The following is a 26,348-nucleotide window of genomic DNA, read 5'->3' as shown; positions in this document are numbered from 1 at the left end:
GGGATCGACCCGGGGAGGTCGAGGTTGCAGTTAGTCGCGACAGTGTGCGACCCTGTCTGAGGAGCAAAATCAGCCGCGCTGAGAATGAGCCCCGTGTGGTTAGTGCGCCGAGACGCACTGCCTGCGTAACTAGAACAGCTGACGGACGACGACCCCCACACCACGCCGCTCAGCGGGACACGCTTCTTAGCGGACTTTACAGTGGAAAGTGGGGAATGTCTACGTGCTTATGCACGTGGCACTCTCTGCCCGAGGTCCGGGGACTTTCCCCTAGGCAGGAATGGAGGAACAGAGATCCCCAGTTTGTAGCCTAGGATACAGGCCTTCAGCACGACCTAAGCTATTACCGCCAGAGCGTATTACTTTATAGGCCTAAAAGAAATTTTATTTTTAGATTAGGGTGAGAAAGTTGGTGGCGTGAGAGAAAAACAAACCGTTTTGGGGCGTAACTTTCTAAGACTATAGGTTTCCAGAGGCATTGTGGCTAACAGAATAGCTTAATAGATAAGGAATGAGCAAATGCAGGAAAGCTGGAATGACATTATCTTATGCAAATATGGCCTGGCCCCGCCCAATGAGGAGTGGGCGTGGCCTCCCCGGGAGTCCCGTAGTGGGCCTGCTCGCGTGCGCGTGCGCACTAGGGCGGCCGGTCAACGCCGGACCGCTTCGGCACCGCCGGCCTCATCCCTCTACCCGTGGGCCGGCAATGGCGGTCCCAGTTTCGCTTTTCGGTTTGGTGGGGCTGCTGCTTGTGTCTGCGCTGCCCGGGGTCCTAGGAGACCGCGCCAATCCCGACCTCCGGGCACACCCAGGTATCAGCGAGGGCTGCTGGAGAAGGGCCGGGCCTGCGCACGGGTCCCAGGCCCCACCCAGCTCGGCTGACTTCCCTATGTCCTCCCTCCGCAGGGAACGCAGCCCACCCCGGCTCTGGGGCCACGGAACCCCGACGGCGACCACCGCTCAAGGACCAGCGCGAGCGGGCCCGGGGCGGGTCGCTGCCTCTGGGGGCGCTTTACACCGCGGCCGTCGTGGCTTTTGTGCTGTACAAGTGTTTGCAGGTGCGGGACTGCCGGGGGTGGGGATGCCCTGAGCCCGAATCTCCCATGGGGGCGCCAGGGTACCAAGAGCAAGACACAGCTTCCCTCTCTGTAAAATAAAAACAGTCTGTTGGCCTTCCAATATTATGAGGTTATGTTGAGGATCCAGGGAGGTAACGGATGTGAAGAGCGTGTGGTGAATTGTAAATAAATAATAACCATCACATTTAGTTCTCCCACAATCTAGTGAAGAGTAGTCACTTGCTCGAGGTCACCCAGCGCTGGCAACTACTGGAGCTGGGATTTGAACCCAGCTAGTAGTGTCCATGCTACAAGAGTGGGGCCACCTTGGCACAGGAGGTTGATTGCTGCAGCGTGTTTCTAGAGTTCCAGATACGAAGTGGTCTTATGTTCTCCTTGAGAAGGAGGCCCTGAAATGTAAGTTGACAGTACATTTTGAAAAGTAGTACCTTCCACTGCTGTGTCTTTAGCCCTGACCCTATTACGCAGTTGCATTATAAAATAGAACCGGCCGGGCGCGGTGGCTCAAGCCTGTAATCCCAGCACTTTGGGAGGCCGAGACGGGCCGATCACGAGGTCAGGAGATCGAGACCATCCTGGCTAACACGGTGAAACCCCGTCTCTACTAAAAATACAAAAACTAGCCGGGCGACGTGACGGGCGCCTGTAGTCCCAGCTACTCGGGAGGCTGAGGCAGGAGAATGGCGTAAACCCGGGAGGCGGAGCTTGCAGTGAGCTGAGAACCGGCCACTGCACTCCAGGCTGGGCGACAGAGCGAGACTCCGCCTCAAAAACAAAAACAAAAACAAAAACAACAACAACAACAAAAAAATAGAACCGATGGAACCAGTTTAGATGCATGAAACTAGAAGAAATAGCTAATAATGACCCCAGGTAGATGTGACAGGCTAGGATGAATGACTGAATTTAATGATGAACTTTGAGGACAGACTAGTAAATTCTATTCTTGGACCTGAGTACAGTTTGGAAGAAACATAACATAGCAGCAACTCTTACGAGAGAGACTTAGGCATTCCAGTTGACTGAGTTCACTGTGGGATGTGACAAGCCACTTCCCAAATCAGTGCTGGGAACATGGCACTGTGCTTCACCTGTTGATCAGAATGCCCCTGGAGAATTATATTCGCCTCAGGGCACTGCTTTAAGAGCACTACATGTTCAGTAAACCACCAGAGAAAACCACTGTCAGTGAGCACTGACTGTAAAGACTGAAGTTACTAAACCAGAAAAGACTCAGGAAAGGGGGTGAGGGTGTGACCATTGTCTTCAAATTCGTGAGGGGCTGTCACATTGAGGAGACATTATTTTGGAAGGCTCCAGTAAGCACTATGGAAAGAAGATACATAAAGGACAAATTTTGGCTTTATGCATGAACTGTCTTAACAACCAGGGTTTTTGTTTTTGTTTTTTGAGACGGAGTCTCCCTGTGTCACCCAGGCTGGAGTGCAGCAGTGCGATCTCAGCTCACTGCAACCTCCGGCTCCCAGGTTCACGCAATTCTCCTGCCTCAGCCTTTCAAGTAGCTGGGATTACAGGCACCTGCCACCACGCCGGCTAATTTTTGTATTTTTAGTAGAGACGCGTAGAGACGGGGTTTCACCATGTTGGCCAGGCTGGTCTCAAACTCCTGACCTCAGGTGATCCACCCACCTCGGCCTCCCAAAGTGCTGGGATTACAGGTGTGAGCCACCGCACCCAGCCACCAGAGCTATATTCAAACCGGAGAGAGTTGCTCATTCCTGGAGGTGTTTTTCAGCAAACTGAATGACCGTGTGTGGGACATAGGACATGTTGCTTCATGTGCTGGGTGAGGAGCTAGATAGACTAGAATTGCTATTCTCTGAGCTAAAAACCCAATGACCGTCTCCACCTCAAATGGCACTGTCTCCTGGCTGGCTCTGGAGACTGAGGTGGAGCAGGACCTTGTTGCTTCAGTACTGCCCTTTCCTTCTTCCACAACAGGGGAAAGATGAAACTGCGGTTCTCCACAAGGAGGCAAGCAAGCAGCAGCCACTGCAGTCAGGTGGGTTTAGCAGAAGTCTGTGCTGGGTAGGGGGAGATTAGGGGACAGCAGAAGATACGTCACCACTTCTGCCCCCCTTTTTTGCCTTATCCCCAGAGCAACAGCTGGCCCAGTTGACACAACAGCTGGCCCAGACAGAGCAGCACCTGAACAACCTGATGGCCCAGCTGGACCCCCTTTTTGAGCGGTGAGGAGAGCAATGATTCTGTTAATTTTGGGGGAATTTGTGGCAGGAGGGAGGAATGTGGACATAGGTTGGGAGCCACTGAGTGGACATTTCTTCAGTGTGACTACTCTGGCTGGAGCCCAGCAGGAGCTTCTGAACATGAAGCTACGGACCATCCATGAGCTGCTGCAAGACAGCAAGCCGGACAAGGGTATGGAGGCTTCAGAACCAGGTGAAGGTTTGGGAGGCGAGTCTGCTGGAGGTGGAGACAAAGTCTCTGAAACTGGAACATTCCTGATCTCTCCCCACACAGAGACCAGCACATCTCTTCCTGAGGACTTTTGTTTAAAGGAGGACGAGGAGGAGGTTGGTGACAGTCAGGACTGGGAGGAGCCCACAAACTGGACCACAGAGACATGGAACCTATCTACTTCCCGGGAGGTGGAACGGGGCCTACGGAGAAGGTGCAGCCAGACTGTGGCAGAGGGTCCCAGTCACAGCCCTGGCTGGGAAGGAGGGACGATAGCTGAAGGTTGAGTAAAACAAAGTCTGTTTTTGTGATGGGGCGCTCCTGTGTGTTTTTCCATCCTAGCTGGTTGTACACACCCATACTAGGTGCCTAAGGACAACTGAGCCTTCTTGAAGAGCTGTCCTTATTAGGACAAAAAGAGGCTGCCTTCCAGTGTGACAGCAGAGAAGATAGAGGGAGCTCCAGCTCTTTTCCTTGTATTCCTGAGGCCACCAGCATGCCGGTATTCAGGGCCCAAAAATCCCTTTTCTCATAGCAAAACTGAGACAGAAGGGTCTTTCCCCCAAAAAAGAAAAAAACTTTACTCAAATCCAGTGGAAAAATAAATGATAGAAACTATACACAACATAAAAATAGCCACATTTACAAAGCTGCAGCCTTGATAAATGATGGGCCATGGACACAGCATGGAGCTTATCAGTCCCAAATCCCCTCAACTGTGTTAGGGGCTTGTTCAGTTGGGTCAGACTTGGTTTCCTGATTCTTCTTTTTTAATAAAATTTCTTAAATAGAGACAGGGTCTCACTCACTGTGTTGCCCAGGCTGGTCTTGAACTCCCGGTCTCAGATGATCCTCCCACCTCTGCTTCCCAAAGTGCTGGGATTACAGGCATGAGCCACTGTGCCTGGTCGTGATTTTTAAGAGTTGGTCAGGTGATCTTGAGTAGCTTGGTCCAGGCAAACACAAAGTGACCTTTGTCAAATCATGAAGGGTTCTATTTTGTTCAGTGCTGAAGAAGATTCCTTTGTAGTCCTGGCTGTGACCTATCCCTGAGGTATCCTGAGTTCTGGAATCTGTAAGACTCCTCTAGTTTTTCTGGCTGCTGTGGAGAGAAGACAGTCAGTTCAGGCACTGGCATGAGTGCTCTTTTCAGACAAAATCATCTGTGGGGTTGGTGGCTGGGGTGTGCCAGACCAATGTAGGGCATGAGACAGGAACTGCCTATTTCCTGCTTGTGGGCCTCATCACAGCACCCTTCCTGGGGGAAGACAACTTACCTGATAGCCCAAGTCAGACTGTGGTACCAGCGTGACAGCTCCTCCTGGTCTGTGGACATAAGCAGTAGCTTCTCATGAGGGAAGGACAGCTAGAGAGAGACCACCTCTTAGCACATGGCTCAGAAAGGTCCAGGCTAAAGCTGAAGCCCTTGCTGTTTTCATGGAGCTAATTCAGGGATGAGACAATTACTAGGTATAAAGCCTGAGCCCCAGCTATCCTCTCTCAATGTAGATGGCACTGTTCCTATGAAAAGGGACCCAGACCAGGGAGATAAACCAGCCCATAAGCATCTGAGATATATTTTGGGTCTAGGGTTCCCACCTATTACTTACACTGAGCAGCCCACCACAAGGGCCTCCTGAGTGGCCAAAGACCCTGCTGAGTTGACACTGGGCCATGGGGTAGAGGGCCTTGCAGGCAAAGGTGCCGCTCTGCAGCAGGTGCAGTGGAGGTCGAGGCTTAGCCATGAGGAGCACATCAGTGAAGAGGAAGAACATGCGGGGCCGAGGCTCCCCATGGGGAGGCACCACCAACAGCCAGCCCTGGCGTAGGAACCAGCGCCCTGGGGGATGGAAGCGCTGTTATTCTAGTGCAGCTTCAGGATCCATGGGAATAAGAGGAAAGGGAAGCTGAGAAAACAGGGGTTATGTGCTGGGTCAATACAGGAAGAAGGGTGAGTAAGAAAAGAGCAGCTGGTTGGCGTTTGGAGAGTTAGATAAAAATAAAAGACGGGGCAGTTGAGGTTTGAGGGGAAGTAGGCAGGCTACCTGAGGTCAGCCCCTTTGCCTGGCGTCCACTGAGCAGAGCCTGGACACGCCGAAGGTGCTGGTCATTCTTCTGTTTCTGACCAATAGTGTGGACTCTCTGGGCAGTCTCACTTATCAGTCGGGCAGCCCCTGGAATAACATCTCCCACACCTTACTCCCCATATAACTTTGACTTTGGGTGGCATGGTTGTGAAAGAGGCTATTCTGGAGAGGACCAGGGTCAGGGTCTGACTTCTTGAAGAAAAGGCAGAGCAGTAGGGACACTGTATACATGTCACTGGAAGATAGGGTCATACCAGACATTGTTGGAGGTCAGAGTCAGAAAGGGATACAGGAAAGGAAGCCTCCAGCCTGCGTTGCAGAGGAGCAAGAACCTACGTGTGAGCTGTTGATGGTCAGGGCTGTTGGGACCTGTGTTTTCAGCCAAAGCAACGACGAGATTCTCATACCTGGAATTCAACAGTGGGAAGTCTGAGGGGAAGCACAGCCAGGCAAAACTCCCCCTGCCTGATGTGCAGATCACCCTCTACCCCATACTTCAATTGCAAGGCCAGGAAAGATCTGCTTTCGGCTACTGTATCCCCTTCTTTCATGTAGGACTCAGAACCAGGGCTCACACCACACAGCCCTCTTCCATCCCGCACTGAAGAGTTAGTGGCAGACTAGCCATAGTTCAGGAGGCCAGACTGGAAGATGAAAGTTTATCAACCCAAGGAGGATGCTACAGACAGCCTGACTATAGCCCTTAACTCAGGCTTAACCCAGAGACAGAAATTCTAAGCCAGGCCAGCCCCTCATCTGAAACTTTTCCAGACACCATGCCTCAGGCCCTAGTAGAGGCTCCCAATGTAAAGTTCCACAGTTCCAGCTGAGAGCCTCAGGCTGCAGACTCTCAGTACTCCAATGGGTTCACATTTACTCTTGCAAAAGGTTTTTAGAAGCAATTTGGCTCAGGGTCGAGGCAGGGCTTTGGGATCAACCCCAAGACATCCCACAAAGCTGAGGGCCGCAGTCATACAATCTCAAAGAGAGAGGCGGCTGGAATCAAGGGAAGTTCACTCACTGCTGGAGCCGCTGCAGAGGCAGAGGGAGTAGGTCCTGGAGCTGAAGGCCCCCAAACTCAGGGCGGCTTTCCTGAAGCCGCACAAACCTCCGGAAACCTTTATTTTTCTTTAGCTGCTCCTGGAGTGAGGGAGAAAGGATTGGAAGCAAGGAGACAAGCCACTCCTTATATTGCATTCATCTGTATCCACATTCCCAGCCTTCAGTAAGCTGTGCGCTCCTAAGAGAAACCCTGTCTCCCTACAGGGAACTTACCACAGAGCTGAGCACCCAGAGGGCTCTATAAATGCAGGAAATGTATAAAGTTTGGGTCTCCAGATGAAGGGGAAAAGTAAGGGGCAAGATTTGAGGTCATCTCCGGGTTACCTGCAGGGTGGTCTGGGATCTCTCTGAGTTGGCAGCAAATTGGTTATAGAGCTCCAAGTGGCGGCAGAAGCCCTCCAGCCCTTGGCCCCAGCATCCTCCTTCCAGGTAGGGAAGCAGCTCCCTGTGTGGGCGAGGACAGCAAAAGGGCAGCTATAGAGCCACTCAAGCACCACCTCATTTAGTTTTCATGAAAATTAATAGCACTAATAGTAGTGCTATTACCCCATTGTACAGATGGAGAATAAGGGCATGCTAAAGGCACTGGGCCAAGGTCACAGGTGAGGTAACTGGTGGATTCCAAATAGAACCTGATAAACATGAGTCTCTGACTCCAAGCTCTGTGCACGGCCACAGGCCAGGACTCTCCCTCCTTTCCTCTCCCTGTGCCCCTTCCACTTACTGGCTGGCGCCGTAGATGAGTTCCCAGGAGCCAAACAGGGCCTGGCGCTCAGGTGGTCGCAGGGTCCCCTTGGCTTTCAGGATCCCCAAAAAGTACTGCGGAAGGAGAGAATATTGGTTCCCAGCCTGGAGGAAGAGGAGGCTAACTAACGCCAAGCTCCCCCAGAAACCGCAGAAGTCTGCCCAGGCTCCCTACATGCAGAGGGATAGTCCAAGACCACCCTATTCCGGGTTACCGACCTCGCAGAGACCCTCCCACCCCCTAGGGTCCCTGTTCCATAATGGGAGTGTTGCCAGGTACCGCACCGTGGCCACCAGCCCCAGCTGTTCTTGGTAGCGCCGCTCAGTCTCTAGCAGCTCCTGGGCGGTGCAAGCGCGTTTCCGCTCCCAGCGGGCACGCTGCTCTTGCACCGGGGACCGCACACCGGGGTAGTGGATCTCCATGCCTGGCTAGGGGTTCGACACTTCCGGCTGCAACCCGCGGCAGATTCAAATCCCAACCGCTCTAGGGCGGGAGCCGCGGAGGCGGGGCCGGGGAGAGGAGCGCGCAGGAAGGAGCATGCGCGGCGGCCGGCCGGACCGCGCAGGGTCTCTTTCGTCCTGTCCCACCGCCAGGGCGGCGCCTTAGGTGCGCGGCGCCGGCAGGGGCAGGGCGGGGTGGGGCAGGTGTGCGGCCCTCCTCTGAGTGGCACTATGTTGGAGCAGCAGCCTGAACTTTCAGTCAGGAGACGGGCTGCAGATGCTGGCAGGAACTTAGTGTTGTATCTGGAGAATTGGGATGGGGGGTGGGGCGCGATCATTACAGTACACATTCTGTCCTGGGCCCATGCCGAATGCCAGGGGGTCAGTTGTTCCCAGAATTGGCTAGGAAAAGGTATAGCCATTTGAAGGAATGATATGAAAGTATTAAAAATGGTGTTGTGAAGAAGCTATTAATATGGGAAAACACATAGTAAGTATATTGCTGAGAGGAAAAAAGCAGGCTACAAAGGTGTATAATATAATCCCCTTTGTATAAAATACATATAAAATGTTTGAAGGCGAAACAAGCAAAAGCTAACTGTGTGGCCGGCACGAGAGCTCACACCTGTAATTCCAGCACTTTGGGAGGCAGAGGCGGGAGCATCGCCTGAGCCCAGGAGTTCGAGACTTCATCTCTACAAAAAAAAAAAGAAAGAAAGAAAAAAAAAGTTAGCTGTGGTTTTTATCTCTGAGTAATGGAATTGAAGATAATTTGTTTAACAAATATGTATTAAGTACCTAATCTGTATCTGTGCCAGGCACTGGATCACTGAAGCTAAAGGGATGAATGGGACAGACAGGGCGATTTTTAAAATTCCCTTATACTTCTGCCTTTCCCAAGTTTTCTACATTAAGCATGCATTACTTTGCAGTTAGAAAAAAAAAGTTATAAAAAAAAAAATGTCAGAAACTTTAGGCCCCCTCCCTACTGTTTGGGTCTCCTAGGAATCTGGACCCCAAGCCAAGAACCAGGGGATTGTCAAGGTTCTGAGGTCCCCACCACCTCCCCACCAGCTCTGACATTCTAAGAATTCTAAGAAAGAAATAAATGCTGGGCTTAGACCAGGGAGGAATAACTTGAAGCGCTTGGTTGAAGGAAGGGGAGAGTTTGGATCAGACTGTACCTTGGGCTCATGTCCCAAGGAAACTGGTAGTGATACCAAATAGGTAGAGGACTGCTTACACTGTCTCAAGTGAATGTGGGACAGTCCACACACTAAGAGCTCGGAACATAGAAGAGGAGAGATAATCCCGTGGTCATTGGTGTCACTGTGAGCCCAGGTAATGAGAGTAGACCACAACACCTGGGGTGCAGTTGGTGATGGGTATGTTTGTGAATGCTGCCAGTGTGTGTTAGTGCTTTGGGTGGGTGGGAGGGGGTGGAGAATAGAGCCTCCTGTAAGCATCGGTTGGGGAAGAGGGCAAAGCCGAGAGGACACACTGAAAACAGTTGGCGACAACTAATTCCCTGGGGACCAAGTCTCCCACAGAGCAAGTCAGGCATACCACACTCTACCTGGAACAGCTGCTAAACTCTTCTCCCACAGCCAAAGATAGGAGGGGCCAACAGGAGGAGGTTCAGAGGGTAGTCAGTAACCCCTTTATTCTTTATCCTCAAATTTTGCTTTCAATCTGATGGATGCTGGAGAAGCCCTGGGGATGCTTTGAACAACAATCATCAGTCATTCAACAAAATTAGGCTGAGTATGGTGGTTCACGCCTGTAATCCCAGCACTTTGGGGGGCCGAGGTAGGCAGATCACCTGAGGTCGGTAGTTACAGTTACAATGGCTGTGTGCTTCTTTATGTGTTGTCGGAGACCAGCCTGACCAACATGGTGAAACTCCGTCTCTACTAAAAATACAAAATTAACCGGGCATGGTGGCACATGCCTGTAATCCCAGCTACTTGGGAGGCTGAGGCAGGAGAATCTCTTGAACCCGGGAGGCAGAGGTTGCAGTGAGCTGAGATTGTGCCATTGCACTCCAGCCTGAGTAACAAGAGCGAAACTCCATCTCAGAAAAAAAAAAAAAAATGAAATGCCAATCATGTGCCAGGTCCTGTGCTAGGCATGAAGATGAAATGGTGGACAAGAGAAATATGACTCCTGCCCATAAGGAGCTTACACTCCAGCATGACAGATACAGTAAGGAGTCACCATAAAAAGAGGAAACATTACAAGGGACATGTAGGCTTCTACACAATCATGTAGTGAAGGGACTGATCCTAGTGTAGGAGTCAGGGAAGGCTTCTCAAAGGAAGTGATATGTGAACTGATGATCTGAAGAACGAATAAAACCTGGCTAGGCAGAGCTGGGCGCTGGCAGCAGGGGAAGTGGAAAAAAGAGTCAAACAGCACGGACAAAGGCCTGGACACACACATATACAAGCAAATGATGAATTTAAGGAACTGCTAGACGTTGTGTAAGATGAGAGCATAGACTGCAAGGGAGAGAGTGATGACAAAGGAGACTGGAGAGGTAGACAGAGGCCAAACTTAGAAGGAATTTATATCAGTAAAATTGTGATATAAGTAATAATAAATTCAAAGTGGCTAAACATTAAGATAATTTATTAACTCATGCAACTGAAAAGTCCAGAAGCAGGTGGGCCCTAGTGTTGGCCTAATCCAGCAGCTCAATCATGTTACCAAGGACCTCTTTCCACCACTCCACCGTGCCTTCCATGGTTTTACCTTCATCTTAAGGCTGGCTTCCATTGTGGATACAAGATGGCTGCCCACAGTTACAATGACTGTGTGCTTCTTTATGTGTTGTCCACAGAATTGGTTCCCTTAGCCATCAAATACTTCAGACAGAGAGCTTCACTGATTGGACCCCCCTAGGTCACAAGCCCGCCATGGAAACCAGGGCAATGGTGGCCCGCTGAAGGCCACGTCAGTTACTGTGAACCTTATCCTAAGAGCAATGGGAAACCATTGAAAGGCCTTGGCCGGGCGCGGTGGCTCAAGCCTGTAATCCCAGCACTTTGGGAGGCCGAGACGGGCGGATCACGAGGTCAGGAGATCGAGACCATCCTGGCGAACACGGTGAAACCCCGTCTCTACTAAAAATACAAAAAAAAAAAAACTAGCCAGGCGAGGTGGCGGGCGCCTGTAGTCCCAGCTACTCGGGAGGCTGAGGCAAGAGAATGGCGTAAACCCGGGAGGCGGAGCTTGCAGTGAGCTGAGATCCGGCCACTGCACTCCAGCCTGGGTGACAGAGCGAGACTCCGCCTCAAAAAAAAAAAAAAAGAAAGGCCTTAAACAGGGAGTGAGATCATGAGATGTGCCATTTTAGAAACATCACTCTGGTTAGCTGGACTCAGCAAGACCTATCAGGAGGCAGTTGCAGTCATCCAGGTAAAAGCTGACGTAAGTGTGAGCAAAGATGAAAAATGTGGATGAAAAATTTAGAAGGTAGAATCTATAGGGCATGGTTATTGAATGCTAGGGTGAAGGAAAAGATGAAAATAGAGATGGTGCCGGGCGCGGTGGCTCAAGCCTGTAATCCCAGCACTTTGGGAGGCTGAGACGGGTGGATCACGAGGTCAGGAGATCGAGACCATCCTGGCTAACGCGGTGAAACCGTCTCTACTAAAAAATACAAAAAACTAGCTGGGCGAGGTGGCGGGCCCCTGTAGTCCCAGCTACTCGGGAGGCTGAGGCAGGAGAATGGCGTAAACCTGGGAGGCGGAGCTTGTAATGAGCTGAGATCCGGCCACTGCACTCCAGCCTGGGTGACTGAGCCAGACTCTGTCTCAAAAAAAAAAAAAAAAAAAGAAAGTAGAGATGGTACCAGGTTTCTGGCTTCTAGGCGGAGGGTGGTGCTATTCACTGAAGGAGAACGAAGAGAAGGTTGTGGGGAAGACAAATTCAACCTGGGGCCTGTTAAACTTGAAATACTCGTGGGACATCCAAGTGGAGATGTCTTGGGTCTTGTCTATTAGGCAGATGGTTATGGGTCTGACATGGGGAGAGAGTCCAGACTGGGAATACTTGGGTGTCATCAATTTATAGAAGCCATGGGAGTGGATGGCACTGCCTTGCAAAGATAAGGAGCAGGATAAGGGCAAAAGCATGAGAGTCTTCAATATGAACTCACCCCTTCCCATCCTGTGCATCCACTTCAGTTCCACTGTACTGATGGTGGACTAAATGGTGGCCCCATAAAGGCACATCCATGTCCTAATCCCCAAGACCTGCATATGTGACCTTGTTTGGAAAAAGTATCTTTGCAGATATAATTAGTAAAGGATCTTTTTTTCTTTTTTGAGACGGAGTCACTCTGTCGCCCAGGCTGGAGTGCAGTGGCGCAATCTCGGCTCACTGCAAGCTCCACATTCCGGGTTCACGCCATTCTCCTCCCTCAGACTCCCAAGTAGCTGGGACTACAGGTGCCCACCACCACGCCCAGCTAATTTTTTGTATTTTTAGTAGAGACGGGGTTTCACCGTGTTAGCCAGGATGGTCTCGATCTCCTGACCTCGTGATCTGTCCACCTCGGCCTCCCAATAGTTAAGGATCTTGAGATGAGATCATTCTGGATTATGTTGGTGGGCCCTAAATCCAATGACAAGTGTCTCAATGAGAAACACCCAGTGGAGACACAGGGGCAAGAGAAGGCCATGCGAAGTTGGAGGCAGACATAGAGTAATGCAGCTACAAGTCAAGGAATGCCTGGAGCCGCCAGAAGTTAGAAAAGGCAAGGAAGGATTCTTTCCCAGAGCCTTCAGAGAGAGTCCAGCCCTGCCAAAACCTTGATTTCAGACTTCTGGCCTCCACAACTGTGAGAAAATCCATTTCTGTTGTTTTAAGCCACACAGTTGGTGGTAATTTGTTACAGCAGCCCTTGGAAATGAATAAAGATGGGGAGGTGGCCAGAACTACAAGTCAGCCTCAAGGTTCTATAAGGAATTGGATCAGTCTTTGCCCCCAAGCCATGACTTGGGAGAGGGAGCATTTTCCCTTCTACCCAACCAGTGAATAGTTTCCTCCTCTGCCATGCTGAGATAGGCGGAGACACGTTTTGGTAACATGACCCTTCGGTGTTTGAAAACACAAACCCTCACAAACAAACACTTGGCCTATAATAACCTGGATCAGAGAGGTCCTGATCCAGGTGTGGGGTGCCCTCGTCAGTCAGTCCTGAGTACACTCTGTCCCAACCTGGGGAGACTCAGGAAACAATAACTCAAACCTGTTTGAGGGTTTGGCAGGCTCCCAGCATGATCCAGGATCAGAGTCCACATTCTCCACTCAGATCAGAGACGAGAGAGACAAGGAGAGAAACGGAGCCATAGGGAATCGCATTTGGAAAATGAGTGAGCTGTAACAGAGAGCTGGATTAGTCATTACCACATTCTGTCTTGTATAGGCCTGTCCAATTCAGATATTACCATGTACTTACATGTGTCAGGGGCCAAGCAAGGTCCAAGCTAAAGACAGAGCTGACCAAGACAATCAGCTGGCCATTCAGAGTGTACCCTGGACCACACTGCCATGGAGAACTCTGAATTTGGCTCCAGATATGGCACCCTAGAATCTTAGGCTGATTACATCTGAGGATGACCATTTGGAGGACAACTGTTATTCAGCCATATATATTTTGGTGTACAATATGACAGTCATCTGACAACACAGATGATTTGGAGTGCCACAAAAATGTGGTGTGAGGCCAGGCATGGCGGCTTACGCCTATAATCCCAACCTTTTGGAGGCTGAGGTGGGAGGATCACTTGAGGTCAGAGGATCACTTGAGGTCAAGAGTTCAAGACCAACCTGGGCAATATAGCAAAACCCCGTCTCTACAAAACAAATTAAAAAATTAGCCAGGGGTGGTGGCTTGTGCCTGTGGTCCTAGCTACTCAGGAGGCTGAGGTGGGTGGATCACTTGAGCCTGGGAGATTGAGCCTGCAGTGACCTATGATGACTCCACTGTACTCCAGTCTAGGTGACAGAGTAAGACCTTGTCTCGAAAACAATAATAATGTAAAAAGTTATGTCCTGTTTATGGGATAGCTGTGGTTTGACATGCATAGGTCATTGACAATGAGCTCCTTGAGGGCAGAGACTATATCTTAGTCAATTTGGTATTTCTCAAGCACCTGGCAAGGTAATCTACAAACAGAAAATGCTCAATAATGGCTGTTGAATAAAAGACTGACTCAATCAAGTACTGAGCCCTGCCCTTATGGAGCTGAAGGCTGTTAGAGCAGATAAAATGTCATAAATCACCCTTATATGAGTTAGATGGTGGACAAGGTTATTATTGAAGGCAGGTAAAGAACTGGGTTGGCTCAAAGATGACAGGGATCTTTTCTAGTCTAATGGTAGAGGGTTGGTTAAGGAGTTTCCTGAAGGAGGTGGCCTTTCATCTGAGTCTCAAAGAATAGAAGGGATTAGACAGGGAGAACAGTAAAACTTTTTTTTTTTTTTTTGAGATAGAGTCTCCCTTTGTCGTCCAGGTTGCAGTGCAGTGGTGCGATCTCGGCTCACTGCAAGCTCCGCCTCCCGGGTTCACACCATTCTCCTGCCTCAGCCACCCAAGTAGCTGGGACTACAGGTGCTCGCCACCACACCCAGCTATTTTTTTTTTTTTTTTTTGTATTTTCAGTAGACACGGGGTTTCACTGTGTTAGCCAGGATTTTTTAAAAAATTATTTTCATTTTTATTTTTATTTTGAGACAGAGTCTCACTCTGTCCACCAGGCTGGATTGCAGTGGTGCGATCTCGGCTCCCTGCAAACTCTGCCTCCCAGGTTCAAGTGATTCTCCTGCCTCAGCCTCCTGAGTAGCTGACATCACAGGTGCCTGCCACCATGCCCAGATAATTTTTGTATTTTTAGTAGAGATGGGGTTTCGCCATGTTGGCCAGGCTGGTCTCGAACTCCTGACCTCAGGTGATCTGCCTGCCTTGGCCTCCCAAAGTGCTGGTATTAGAGGCATAAGTCACCGCACCCAGCCAGTAAAACTATTTGCAACACAGCAGCAAGTGCACAAGCACTGACCCATCAGAGTTGAAGGTGGCTGAGGCACTCAAGTGGGCTCCTGGGGACTCTGTTATGCCAGGCAATACCTCTTTAGATAAGGGATCAGGAGGTCTAGAGGCTCCCTAAGGAAGAGCTAGGGTAGCAGGGGCACCCTGGAGCTAGGGGCCATGGCTATATGCCAACAGGATTAGAAATATCTTAATATAGGCCGGGCACGGTGGCTCAAGCCTGTAATCCCAGCACTTTGGGAGGCCGAAGCGGGCGGATCACGAGGTCAGGAGATCAAGATCATCCTGGCTAACACGGTGAAACCCCGTCTCTACTAAAAAATACAAAAACTAGCCGGGCGAGGTGGCGGGCCCCTGTAGTCCCAGCTACTCGGGAGGCTGAGGCAGGAGAATGGCATAAACCTGGGAGGCGGAGCTTGCAGTGAGCTGAGATTCGGCCACTGCACTCCAGTCCGGGCGACAGAGCAAGACTCTGCCTCAAAAAAAAAAAAAAAAAAAAAAATTAATATATTTAATTAACCTACTCAACCATATTGGTGTGTACCTACTGAATATTAGCCCTAGATGGACCTGAAATGGCCTTATTCTCTTGTGGTTTATTGAAGCCAATGGAGCCTTACTAGAATGTGAGCTACAAAACAGTAGAGCTGTTCTCTATTCAATGCTGCATCTGTAGGGCCTAGAACAGCACCTGGAGGACTAGAGGAGGCTTAATAAATTGTTAAAAGGGCAGACTAGCCAGGGGTGATGGCACGTGCCTGTAGTTCTAGCTACTTGGGAGGCTAAGGCAGGAGGATCACTTGATCCCAGGAGTTCTGGGCTGTAGTGTAGTATACCAGTCAGGTGTCTGCACTAAGTTGTGCATCAACCTGGTTGCCTAAGGATAGTTGAACTGACCCAGGTGGAAATTGGAGCAGGTCAAAACTCCAGTGCTGATCAGTAGCAGGGTCACACCTATAAATAGGCACTGCCCTCCAGCCTGGGCAACATAGTGAGATCCCATCTCTAAAATAAATTTTAAAAATAATTAGAAAAAAAAAACAGCCTGTAATCCCGGCACTTTGGGAGACCAAGGTGGGCAGTTCAAGACTAGCCTGGCTAACATGGCGAAACCCAATCTCTACCAAAAATACAAAACTTAGCTGGGCGTGGTGGCAGGCACCTGTAGTCCCAGCTATTAGGGAGGCTGAGGCAGGAGAATCGCTTGAACCTGGGAGGTGGAGATTGCAGTGAGCCGAGATCACACCACTGCACTCTAGCCTGGGCAGCAGAGTAAGCAGCAGAGTGAGATTCTGTCAAAAAAGAAAAAAAGAAAAGAAAAGAAAAAAGGAAAGAAAAGAAAAAAAACTGGGAGGCTTAAGCCCATCCTTGGGGTCCTCACACTCTTCTACCCCATCTCCTTGCACCCAGTCTTCCCCTGCAATCTCTGCTCCATACCAGCCTCCAAGCCCTCAACATGACCTAGTATGAGAATTGGATTCTGTCACTCTCCTGCTCATAATATTTTATGCCTCCCCTTCGCCCAGAATATCATTCTCCCTATTGTTTTTACCAATTGAACTGGTATTTCTTCAAGGATATGAACAAATTTGCCTACTTCTATATTATCTTCTAAAGCAGAATTCATCTCTCTTCCCTCAATATTATGATATTGACAGGGTTTGCCCTCACTCACTAGACTGCGAGCTCCTCAGGGCAGGTAGTTAGTTTTGTGGGGGTTTTTTTTGTTGTTTTTTTTTTGTTTGTTTTTGAGACAGAGTCTTGCTCTGACACCCAGGCCAGAGTGCAATGGTACAGTCTCAGCTCACTGCAGCCTCAACCGCCTCGGCTCAAGCGATCATCCCATTTCAGCCTCCTGAGTAGCTGGGACTACAGGCACATGCCATTACACCTGGCTAATTTTTTGTATTTCTAGTAGAGACAGGGTTTGGCTATGTTGCCCAGGCTGGTCCGAACTCCTGGACTCAAGCAATCCACCTACCTCAGCCTCCCAAAATGAGGGACTGTGTCTTATTCATTTCCGAGTCCCTAGTCCATAGCCCAGTGCTGGACCTGTGGTGGTACTAAATACATATTTGTTGGATGCAATAGTAAATAGCATTTCAGGGAGCAAGAACTAGATTAATAAAGGTGGTAAAAGGTTTGGAGAAAAAAATAATAGTTTAATTTGGCTAGAGTATGAGGGAGAGTAGTAGGAGACAAGATGGAAAGGTCTCTTGGGCAAGGCTTTGAAGGGACTTGGAAGTCAGAAGTACACAATGTGCATATTGTGGTAGGTACTGGGGAGCCAATGAAGACTTTTGAGCAATTGAGTAACATGATGAAAAATAAATATAGGTTAAACCTATCAGGCCAGGCGCGGTGGCTCAAGCCTGTAATCCCAGCACTTTGGGAGGCCGAGATGGGCGGATCACGAGGTCAGGAGATCGAGACCATCCTGGCTAATACGGTGAAACCCCGTCTCTACTAAAAAATACAAAAAACTAGCCGGGCGACGAGGCGGGCGCCTGTAGTCCCAGCTACTCGGGAGGCTGAGACAGGAGAATGGCGTGAACCCGGGAGGCGGAGCTTGCAGTGAGCTGAGATCCGGCCACTGCACACTCCAGCCTGGGCGGCAGAACCAGACTCAGTCTCAAAAAAAAAAAAAAAAAAAACCTATCAGAGCCCCTCTGACACATATACTTGCTTTTGATTCAAGCTCAAATTTGTCTCCCACATACCCATTACTTAACTCACCCTCGGGCTCCCCTAGCAGCCTGCCCTACCCCTTTACCTGCTTCCTAGTGGAGTCAGGGATGTATACATAAGCTGCTTTCCCTCTCAGCCAGAGGACATGGGGGCCCCAGCTCCCCTGCCTTTCCCCTTCTGTGCCTGGAGCTGGGAAGCAGGCCAGGGTTAGCTGAGGCTGGCTGGCAAGCAGCTGGGTGGTACCAGGGAGAGCCTGCATAGTGCCAAGTAGTGCCTTGGGTTCCAAGCTGAGTCCATGGCCCCGATAACCTTCTGCCTGTGCACACACCTGCCCCTCACTCCACCCCCATCCTGGCTTTGGTATGGGGGAGGGGGCACAGGGCCAGACAAACCTGTGAGACTTTGGCTCCATCTCTGCAAAAGGGCGCTCTGTGAGTCAGCCTGCTCCCCTCCAGGCTTGCTCCTCCCCCACCCAGCTCTTGTTTCCAATGCACGTACAGCCCGTACACACCGTGTGCTGGGACACCCCACAGTCAGCCGCATGGCTCCCCTGTGCCCCAGCCCCTGGCTCCCTCTGTTGATCCCAGCCCCTGCTCCAGGCCTCACTGTGCAACTGCTGCTGTCACTGCTGCTTCTGGTGCCTGCCCATCCCCAGAGGCTGCCCCGGATGCAGGAGGATTCCCCGTTGGGAGGAGGCTCTTCTGGGGAAGATGACCCACTATATGAGGAGGATCTGCCCAGCGAAGAGGATCCACCCAGAGAGGAGGATCCACCCGGAGAGGAGGATCTACCTGGAGAGGAGGATCTACCCAGAGAGGAGGATCTACCTGGAGAGGAAGATCTACCCGGAGAGGAGGATCTACCTGAAGTTAAGCCTAAATCAGAAGAGGGCTCCCTGAAGTTAGAGGATCTACCTACTGTTGAGGCTCCTGGAGATCCTCAAGAACCCCAGAATAATGCCCACAGGGACAAAGAAGGTAAGTGGTCAACAGTCTCCAAATCCAGGTTTCAGGAGGTTCATGCCTCTCCACCCACACCCCAGCCTAGGCTCTGGTCACTTAGCGAAGGAGGGCTACTCCCTTGTGTACTCCCTTGTGTACTCCCACAGAGGCCCTTCCAGAGGTCCCATACCAATATCCCCATCCCCACTCTTGGAGGTAGAAAGGGACAGATGTGGAGAGAAAATAAAAAGGGCGCAAAAGGAGAGAAGTGAGTTGGATAAGATGGGAGAGAAGGGGGAGGCTGGAGAAGAGAAAGGGATGAGATGTGCAGATGAGAGAAAAAATGTGCAGACAGAGAAAAAATAGGTGAAGAAGGAGAGCCAGAGAGTTTGAGGGGAAGAGAAAAGGAGGTGAAATGGGTACCAGAGGACAAGCAAGAAGAGCTTGTAGAAGTCATCTCATCTTCAGTCTACAATGAGGAAATTGAGGCCTAGGAAAAGGACACAGCAGGTAGAGAAATGTGGTGTCTTGACTCCCAAGCCAGGAATTTGGAGAAAGGGGTTGGAGAGCAGACAAGGCAGAGGGATGAGTTGGGAGAAGAAAGAAGGGAGAAAGGAAGATGGTGTACTCACTCATTTGGGACTCAGGACTTAAGTGCCCACTCACTTTTTTTTTTTTTTTTTTTTGAGACGTACTTTCTTTTTTTTTTGAGACGGAGTCTCGCTCTGTTGCCCGGGCTGGAGTGCTGTGGCCAGATCTCAGCTCACTGCAAGCTCTGCCTCCCGGGTTTACGCCATTCTCCTGCCTCAGCCTCCCGAGTAGCTGGGACTACAGGCGCCCGCCACCTCGCCCGGCTAGTTTTTTTGTATTTTTTTAGTAGAGACGGGGTTTCACCATGTTAGCCAGGATGGTCTCGATCTCCTGACCTCGTGATCTGCCCGTCTCGGCCTCCCAAAGTGCTGGGATTACAGGCTTGAGCCACCGCGCCCGGCGAGACGAACTTTCACTTTTGTTGCCCAGGCTGGAGTGCAATGGCGCGATCTCGGCTCACTGCAACCTCCACCTCATGGGTTCAAGCGATTCTCCTGCTTCAGCCTCTTGCCAAGTAGCTGGGATTACTGGCATGCGCCACCACGCCCGGCTATTAGTAGAGACGGGGTTTCGCCATGTTGTCAGGCTGGTCTCCAACTCCTGATCTCAGATGATCTACCCGCCCTGGCCTCCCAAAGTGCTGGGATTACAGGCGTGAGCCACAGCGCCTGGCCTGAAGCAGCCACTCAGTTTTACAGACCCTAAGACAATGACTGCAAACTGGTAGGATAGCTGTTTGGCCCACCCAGCTGCGGTGTTGAGTTTGAGTGCGGTCTCGAGCTTTGCACCTGGCCCGCTTAAGGCATTTGTTACCCGTAATGCCCCTGTAAGGCATCTGAGTTTGTGACATCGTTTTGGCCGCCAGGAAGGGATTGGGCTCTAAGCTTGGGCGGTTCACCCTTTTCATTTATACAGGGGATGACCAGAGACACTGGCGCTATGGAGGTGAGACACCCACCCGCTGCACAGACCCAATCTGGGAACCCAGCTCTATGGATTTCCCGTCCCACTCCCTCACCTTTTCTACACGGGCTCCCTGAGTTCCTGACCTAGGCGTCAGACTTCCTCACTAAACTCTCCCACCCCAGGCGACCCGCCCTGGCCCCAGGTGTCCCCAGCCTGCGCGGGCCGCTTCCAGTCCCCGGTAGATATCCGCCCCCAGCTCGCCGCCTTCTGCCCAGCCCTGCGCCCCCTGGAACTCCTGGGCTTCGAGCTCCCGCTGCTTCCAGAACTGCGCCTGCGCAACAATGGCCACAGTGGTGAGGGGGTCTCCCCGCCAAGACTTGGGGATGGGGCGGGGCGCAGGGAAGGGAACCTTCGCTGCAATGTCTGCCCGGGGATTGGGCTGGCCCTCCCGGGCGGGGCCGGCTCACTTGCCTCTCCCTACGCAGTGCAACTGACCCTGCCTTCCGGGCTAGAGATGGCTCTGGGTCCCGGGCGGGAGTACCAGGCTCTGCAGCTGCATCTGCACTGGGGGGCTGCAGGTCGTCCGGGCTCGGAGCACACTGTGGAAGGCCACCGTTTCCCTGCCGAGGTGAGCGCGGAGCTGGCCGAGAAGGGGCAAAGGAGTGGGGCGGGGTGGGGCGGGGCCAGGCCAGAGACGTAGCCCTCTGCTGCCCTCGTGTCCTCTCCAGATCCACGTGGTTCACCTCAGCACCGCCTATGCCAGAGTTGACGAGGCCTTGGGGCGCCCCGGAGGCCTGGCCGTGTTGGCCGCTTTTCTGGAGGTACCAGATCCTGGACACCCCCTACTCCCCGCTTTCCCATCCCATGCTCCCTCCTGGACTCTGTATCGTGGCGCCAGAGACCCCATCACAGCATGCTCACCCTGGCCCCTGGCTGACAAACTCATTCACGCACTGTTCCTTCATTTAACACCCACTGTGAACCAGGCACCAGTCCACAACAAGGATTCTGAAGCTGTAGGTCCTTGCCTCTAAGGAGCCCACAGCCAGTGGGGGAGGCTGACATGACAGACACATAGGAAGGACATAGTAAAAATGGTGGTCACAGAGGAGGTGACACTTAAAGCCTTCACTAGTAGGAAAGAAAAGGAAGTGTTCATTGCAGAGGGAACAGAATATGCAAAGTCTCAGAATATGGCCTATTTAGAGAATGGCTCCTGCAGTGCATTAGATATCAGGAAGAGTAATTTCTCTAATACTCCAATGACCCATCATTTCTCCTTTGTGAAATGCAGTGTTTAGTGACCTCTTTGGACCCATAATAATCAAGGCTACATCCACTATGATTAGAGGAGGCCAGTAAAGGGAAGGGATGGTGAGATGCCTGCTAGGTTCACTCATTCACTGATTTTTGTTTTTTGGACAGAGTCTCTCTCTGTCGCCCAGGCTGGAGTGCAGTGGTGTGATCTTGGGGCACTGCAGCCTCCGTCTCCCGGGTTTCCTCCTGCCTCAGCCTCCTGAGTAGCTGGGATTACAGGTTTGTGCCACCATGCCCAGCTAATTTTTTTTTTTTTTTTTTTTGTATTTTTAGTAGACAGGGTTTCACCATGTTGGTCAGGCTGGTCTCAAACTCCTGGCCTCAAGTGATCCGCCTGCCTCAGCCTCCCAAAGTGCTAGGATTACAAGCGTGAGCCACCGTGCCCAGCCACACTCACTGATTCTTTAACGCCAGCCACACAACACAAAGTTCAGAGAAATGCCTCTGACATAGCATGTCAATATGTTCATACTCTTAGGTTTATAATGTTCTTAACATGAGGTTCATAAGCAAAATAAAAAAGAATAATAAATAAAAGAAGTGGCACGTCAGGACCTCACCTGAAAAGCCAAACACAGAATCATGAAGGTGAATGCAGAGGTGACACCAAGACAAAGGTGTATATATGGTTTCCTGTGAGGGGTATGTATGGAGGCCGCAGTGAGTGAAACTGCAAACATTAGACGGGCCCAGGTCACTGAGAGCCTAGTATCCTCGTAAAGTGGCCTCTCTCCCTCCCTCTCCAGCTTGTCATTGAAAACCAGTCCACCAAGCTTGTTGGTTCGCACAGCAAGAGTACATAGAGTTTGAGTACTAATACATAAGATTTTAAGAGGGAGACCCTGTCTCTAAAAAAACAACAACAGGCCGGGCGCGGTGGCTCAAGCCTGTAATCCCAGCACTTTGGGAGGCCGAGACGGGCGGATCACGAGGTCAGGAGATCGAGACCATCCTGGCTAACACCGTGAAAGCCCGTCTCTACTAAAAATACAAAAAACTAGCCGGGCGAGGTGGCGGGCGCCTGTAGTCCCAGCTACTCGGGAGGCTGAGGCAGGAGAATGGCGTAAACCCGGGAGGCGGAGCTTGCAGTGAGCTGAGATCCGGCCACTGCACTCCAGCCCGGGTGACAGAGCAAGACTCCGTCTCAAAAAAAAAAAAAAAAAAAAACAACAACAACAACAACAAAAATCAACCACCATTACAGTTTTACATTTCTTCAGCATTTTCAGAGCTGAGGAATGGGAGAAGATCATGGGAACCCCCATGATGTTCCGGCCTTCAGCTATGGCCCTTGATACATGCACTCATCTGTCTTACAATGTCATCCCCCAGGAGGGCCCGGAAGAAAACAGTGCCTATGAGCAGTTGCTGTCTCACTTGGAAGAAATCGCTGAGGAAGGTCAGTTTGTTGGTCTGGCCACTAATCTCTGTGGCCTAGTTCATAAAGAATCACCTTTGGGAGCTTCATGTCTGAGGCTGGAGATGGGCTCTCTCCAGTGCAGGAGGGATTGAAGCATGAGCCAGTGCTCATCTTGATAATAACCATGAAGCTGACAGACGCAGTTACCTGCAAACGGCTGCCTATAGATTGAAAACCAAGCAAAAACCGCCAGGTGCGGTGGCTCACGCCTGTAACCCCAGCACGTTGGGAGGCCAAGGCGGGTGGATCACGAGGTCAAGAGATCGAGACCATACTGGCCAACATGGTGAAACCCCATCTCTACTAAAAATAAAAAAAAATAGTTGGGCATGGTGGCGGGTGCCTGTAGTCCCAGCTACTCAGGAGGCTGAGGCAGAAGAATGGCGTGAACCCGGGAGGCAGAAGTTGCAGTGAGCCAAGATCGCGCCACTGCACTCCAGCCTGGGTGACAGAGCGAGACTCTGTCTAAAAAAATGAGACCAAAAAAACATGAAAAAAAAAACAAGACCAAAAAATGGTGTTTGGAATTGTCAAGGTCAAGTCTGGAGAGCTAAACTTAGTTTCTGAGAATTGTTTATCTTTAATAAGCATCAAATGTTTTAACTTTGTAAATACTTTTGTTGGAAATCTTTCCCTTCTTAGGCCATCTTTCACTCTTGGGCCATTTTATTTTATTTTATTTTATTTATTTTATTTTTTTTGAGACGGAGTCTTGCTCTGCCACCCAGGCTGGAGTGCAGTGGCCGGATCTCAGCTCACTGCAAGCTCTGCCTCCCTGGTTTACGCCATTCTCTTGCCTCAGCCTCCCGAGTAGCTGGGACTACAGGCGCCCGCCTCGTCGCCCGGCTAGTTTTTTGTATTTTTAAGTAGAGACAGGGTTTCACCGTATTAGCCAGGACGGTCTCGATCTCCTGACCTCGTGATCCACCCGTCTCGGCCTCCCAAAGTGCTGGGATTACAGGCTTGAGCCACCGTGCCTGTCTTGGGCCATTTTAAAGCTCACTTACTCTACTAGACTTTTAGGTTTCTGCTAGACTAGGTAGAACTCTGCCTTTGCATTTCTTGTGTCTGTTTTGTATCAATATTCATATTTATTTACAAGTTATTCAGATCATTTTTTATTTTATTTTTTATTTTTTTGTATTTTTAGTAGGGACAGAGTTTCACCATATTGGCCAGGCTGGTCTCAAACTCCTGACCTTGTGATCCACATGCCTCAGCCTCTCAAAGTGCTAGGATTCATTTTTTTTCTTTTTAATTCGCTCTGGGCTTAAACTTGTGACCCAGCACTTTATGATGGTACACAGAGTTAAGAGTATAGACTCAGATGGTCTTTCTTCTTTCCTTCTCTTCCTTCCTCCCTTCCCTCCCGTCTTCCCTTCTCTCCTTCCTTTCTTTCTCCCTCTCTCGCTCCCTCAGGCCTCTTCCAGTTGCCCCAAAGCCCAGTACTTTTTTTGAGTTATGTCTTATGGGAAGGGCCTGCACTTAGTGAAGAAGTGGTCTCAGAGAGTTGAGTTACCTTGGCTTCTGGGAGGTGAAACTGTATCTCTATACCCTGAAGCTTTAAGGGAGTGCAGTGTAGGTGAGACCCCAACATAGATCCTCTTCACAGGCTCAGAAACTCAGGTCCCAGGACTGGACGTATCTGCACTCCTGCCCTCTGACCTCAGCCGCTACTTCCGATATGAGGGGTCTCTGACTACACCGCCCTGTGCCCAGGGTGTCATCTGGACTGTGTTTAACCAGACAGTGATGCTGAGTGCTAAGCAGGTGGGCCTGGGGTGTGTGTGTGGACACAGTGGGTGTGGCGGAAAGAGGATGTAAGATAAGAAAGAGGAGAAGAAAGAAATCAAGGCTGGGCTTTGTGGCCCACGCCTATAATCCCAGCATGTTGGGAGGCTGAGGTGGGAGAATGGTTTGAGCCCAGGAGTTCAAGACAAGGCGGGGAAACATAGTGTGACCCCATCTCTACCAAAAAAACCCCAACAAAACCAAAAATAGCCGGGCATGGTGGTGTGCGCCTAGTCCCAGCTACTCAGGAGGCTGAGATGGGAAGATCGCTTGAGTCCAGGAGTTTGAGGCTGCAGTGAGCTATGATCCCACCGCTGCCTACCATCTTTAGGATACATTAATTTACTTATAAAAGAAACCAAGGGGCCGGGTGGAGAATACAGGAGATGGAGGGTGGAGCCCTGAGGTGCTGGTTGTGAGCTGGCCTGGGACCCTTGTTTCCTGTCATGCCATGAACCCACCCACACTGTCTACTGACCTCCCTAGCTCCACACCCTCTCTGATGCCCTGTGGGGACCTGGTGACTCTCGGCTACAGCTGAACTTCCGAGCAACGCAGCCTTTGAATGGGCGAGTGATTGAGGCCTCCTTCCCTGCTGGAGTGGACAGCAGTCCTCCGGCTGCTGAGCCAGGTACAGCTTTGTCTGGTGTGCCCCCAGCCCTTATCCTCCCATGTGTGTGCCAGTGTCTGTCACTGGTTGTCACAGCCCGCCTCTCACATCTCCCTTTTTCTCTCCAGTCCAGCTGAATTCCTGCCTGGCTGCTGGTGAGTCTGTGCCCCTCCTCTTTGTCCTGGTGCCAGGAGACTCCTCATCACCATTCAGCCTCAGGGCTGCTCAGGACCGCCTCTGCTCCCTCTCCTTTTCTGCAGAAGACACCCCAATCCCAATATTAGAGGCAGATCATGGTGGGGATTTCCCCATTGTCCCCAGGGCCTAATTGATTAGAATGAAGCTTGAGAAATTTCCTAGCATCCCTCTCCCCAACCTCCCCCCGCTTTTTTTAAAGATAGGGTCTCACTCTTGTCCAGGCTGGGGTGTTATGGCACGATCATAGCTCACTGCAGCCTCGAACTCCTAGGCTCAGGCAATCCTTTCACCTAAGCCTCTCAAAACACTGGGACTGTAGGCATGAGCCACTGTGCCTGGCCCCAAACAGCCCTTTTACTTGGCTTTTAGGAAGGAAAAACGGTGCTTATCTTACCCCTTCTTGTGTATCCACCCTCATCCCTTGGCTGGCCTCTTCTGGAGACTGAGGCACTGGGGGCTGCCTGAGAACTCGGGGCAGGGGTGGTGGAGTGCACTGAGGCAGGTGTTGAGGAACTCTGCAGACCCCTCTTCCTTCCCAAAGCAGCCCTCTCCGCTCTCCATTCCAGGTGACATCCTAGCCCTGGTTTTTGGCCTCCTTTTTGCTGTCACCAGCGTCGCCTTCCTTGTGCAGATGAGAAGGCAACACAGGTATTACACTGACCCTTTCCTCAGGCACAACCTTCCCCAACCCCGTGTGGAGTCGCTTCATGTAAAGTGCATGCAAATGAGCTGCTCCTGGGCCAGTTTTCTGATTAGTCTTCCCTGTTGTGTACACACAGAAGGGGAACCAAAGGGGGTGTGAGCTACCACCCAGCAGAGGTAGCCGAGACTGGAGCCTAGAGGCTGGATCTTGGAGAATGTGAGAAGCCAGCCAGAGACATCTGAGGGGGAGCCGGTAACTGTCCTGTCCTGCTCATTATGCCACTACTTCCTTTTAACTGCCAAGTAATTTTTTAAAGTAAATATTTATAATAAAA

At 50.9% G+C, this 26,348-nt stretch overlaps 3 protein-coding genes across 13 annotated transcripts; 2 read left to right on the top strand and 1 right to left on the bottom strand.

Moving 5' to 3' along the window:
- Positions 1–588: 588 nt before the first annotated feature.
- On the top strand, positions 589–3,829 carry CCDC107 (coiled-coil domain containing 107). 5 transcript variants are annotated; one of them, XM_033238162.1, is made up of 6 exons: positions 589–812; positions 907–1,058; positions 3,042–3,102; positions 3,199–3,289; positions 3,388–3,464; positions 3,582–3,829. In XM_033238162.1, exons 1-6 carry the CDS (start codon positions 707–709, stop codon positions 3,803–3,805), a joined length of 711 nt encoding a protein of 236 aa, XP_033094053.1. In that variant the 5' UTR covers positions 589–706; the 3' UTR covers positions 3,806–3,829. The 5 variants fall into 5 exon arrangements, with proteins under 5 accessions (XP_033094053.1, XP_033094052.1, XP_033094051.1 ...); XM_033238161.1 differs by having other exon boundaries at positions 3,388–3,479; XM_033238160.1 differs by having other exon boundaries at positions 3,388–3,500.
- Positions 3,405–7,945, bottom strand: ARHGEF39 (Rho guanine nucleotide exchange factor 39). Of its 7 annotated transcripts, none has more exons than XM_033238156.1 (9): positions 7,697–7,945; positions 7,392–7,486; positions 6,992–7,112; positions 6,627–6,745; positions 5,942–6,012; positions 5,564–5,692; positions 5,129–5,358; positions 4,796–4,884; positions 3,405–4,620 (listed from the first exon to the last, which is right to left on the bottom strand). In XM_033238156.1, exons 1-9 carry the CDS (start codon positions 7,832–7,834, stop codon positions 4,605–4,607), a joined length of 1,008 nt encoding a protein of 335 aa, XP_033094047.1. In that variant the 5' UTR covers positions 7,835–7,945; the 3' UTR covers positions 3,405–4,604. The 7 variants fall into 7 exon arrangements, with proteins under 7 accessions (XP_033094047.1, XP_033094046.1, XP_033094042.1 ...); XM_033238155.1 differs by having other exon boundaries at positions 4,035–4,620; positions 4,796–4,961; XM_033238151.1 differs by having other exon boundaries at positions 4,035–4,617; positions 4,796–4,961; positions 7,697–7,853.
- A 10,166-nt stretch (positions 7,946–18,111) lies between these two features.
- CA9 (carbonic anhydrase 9) lies at positions 18,112–26,348 on the top strand. Its single transcript, XM_033238150.1, has 11 exons — positions 18,112–18,574; positions 20,045–20,074; positions 20,218–20,388; positions 20,521–20,663; positions 20,764–20,856; positions 22,685–22,751; positions 24,385–24,542; positions 25,050–25,194; positions 25,302–25,328; positions 25,938–26,019; positions 26,151–26,348. Exons 1-11 carry the CDS (start codon positions 18,139–18,141, stop codon positions 26,209–26,211), a joined length of 1,413 nt encoding a protein of 470 aa, XP_033094041.1. The 5' UTR covers positions 18,112–18,138; the 3' UTR covers positions 26,212–26,348.

Source organism: Trachypithecus francoisi, unplaced genomic scaffold (genome assembly GCF_009764315.1).
Source record: "Trachypithecus francoisi isolate TF-2019V2 unplaced genomic scaffold, Tfra_2.0 Lachesis_group16, whole genome shotgun sequence".
Classification (NCBI taxonomy): domain Eukaryota; kingdom Metazoa; phylum Chordata; class Mammalia; order Primates; family Cercopithecidae; genus Trachypithecus; species Trachypithecus francoisi.
Note: the sequence above shows the minus strand (reverse complement) of the source record. Positions and strands in the feature narration are given on the sequence as shown.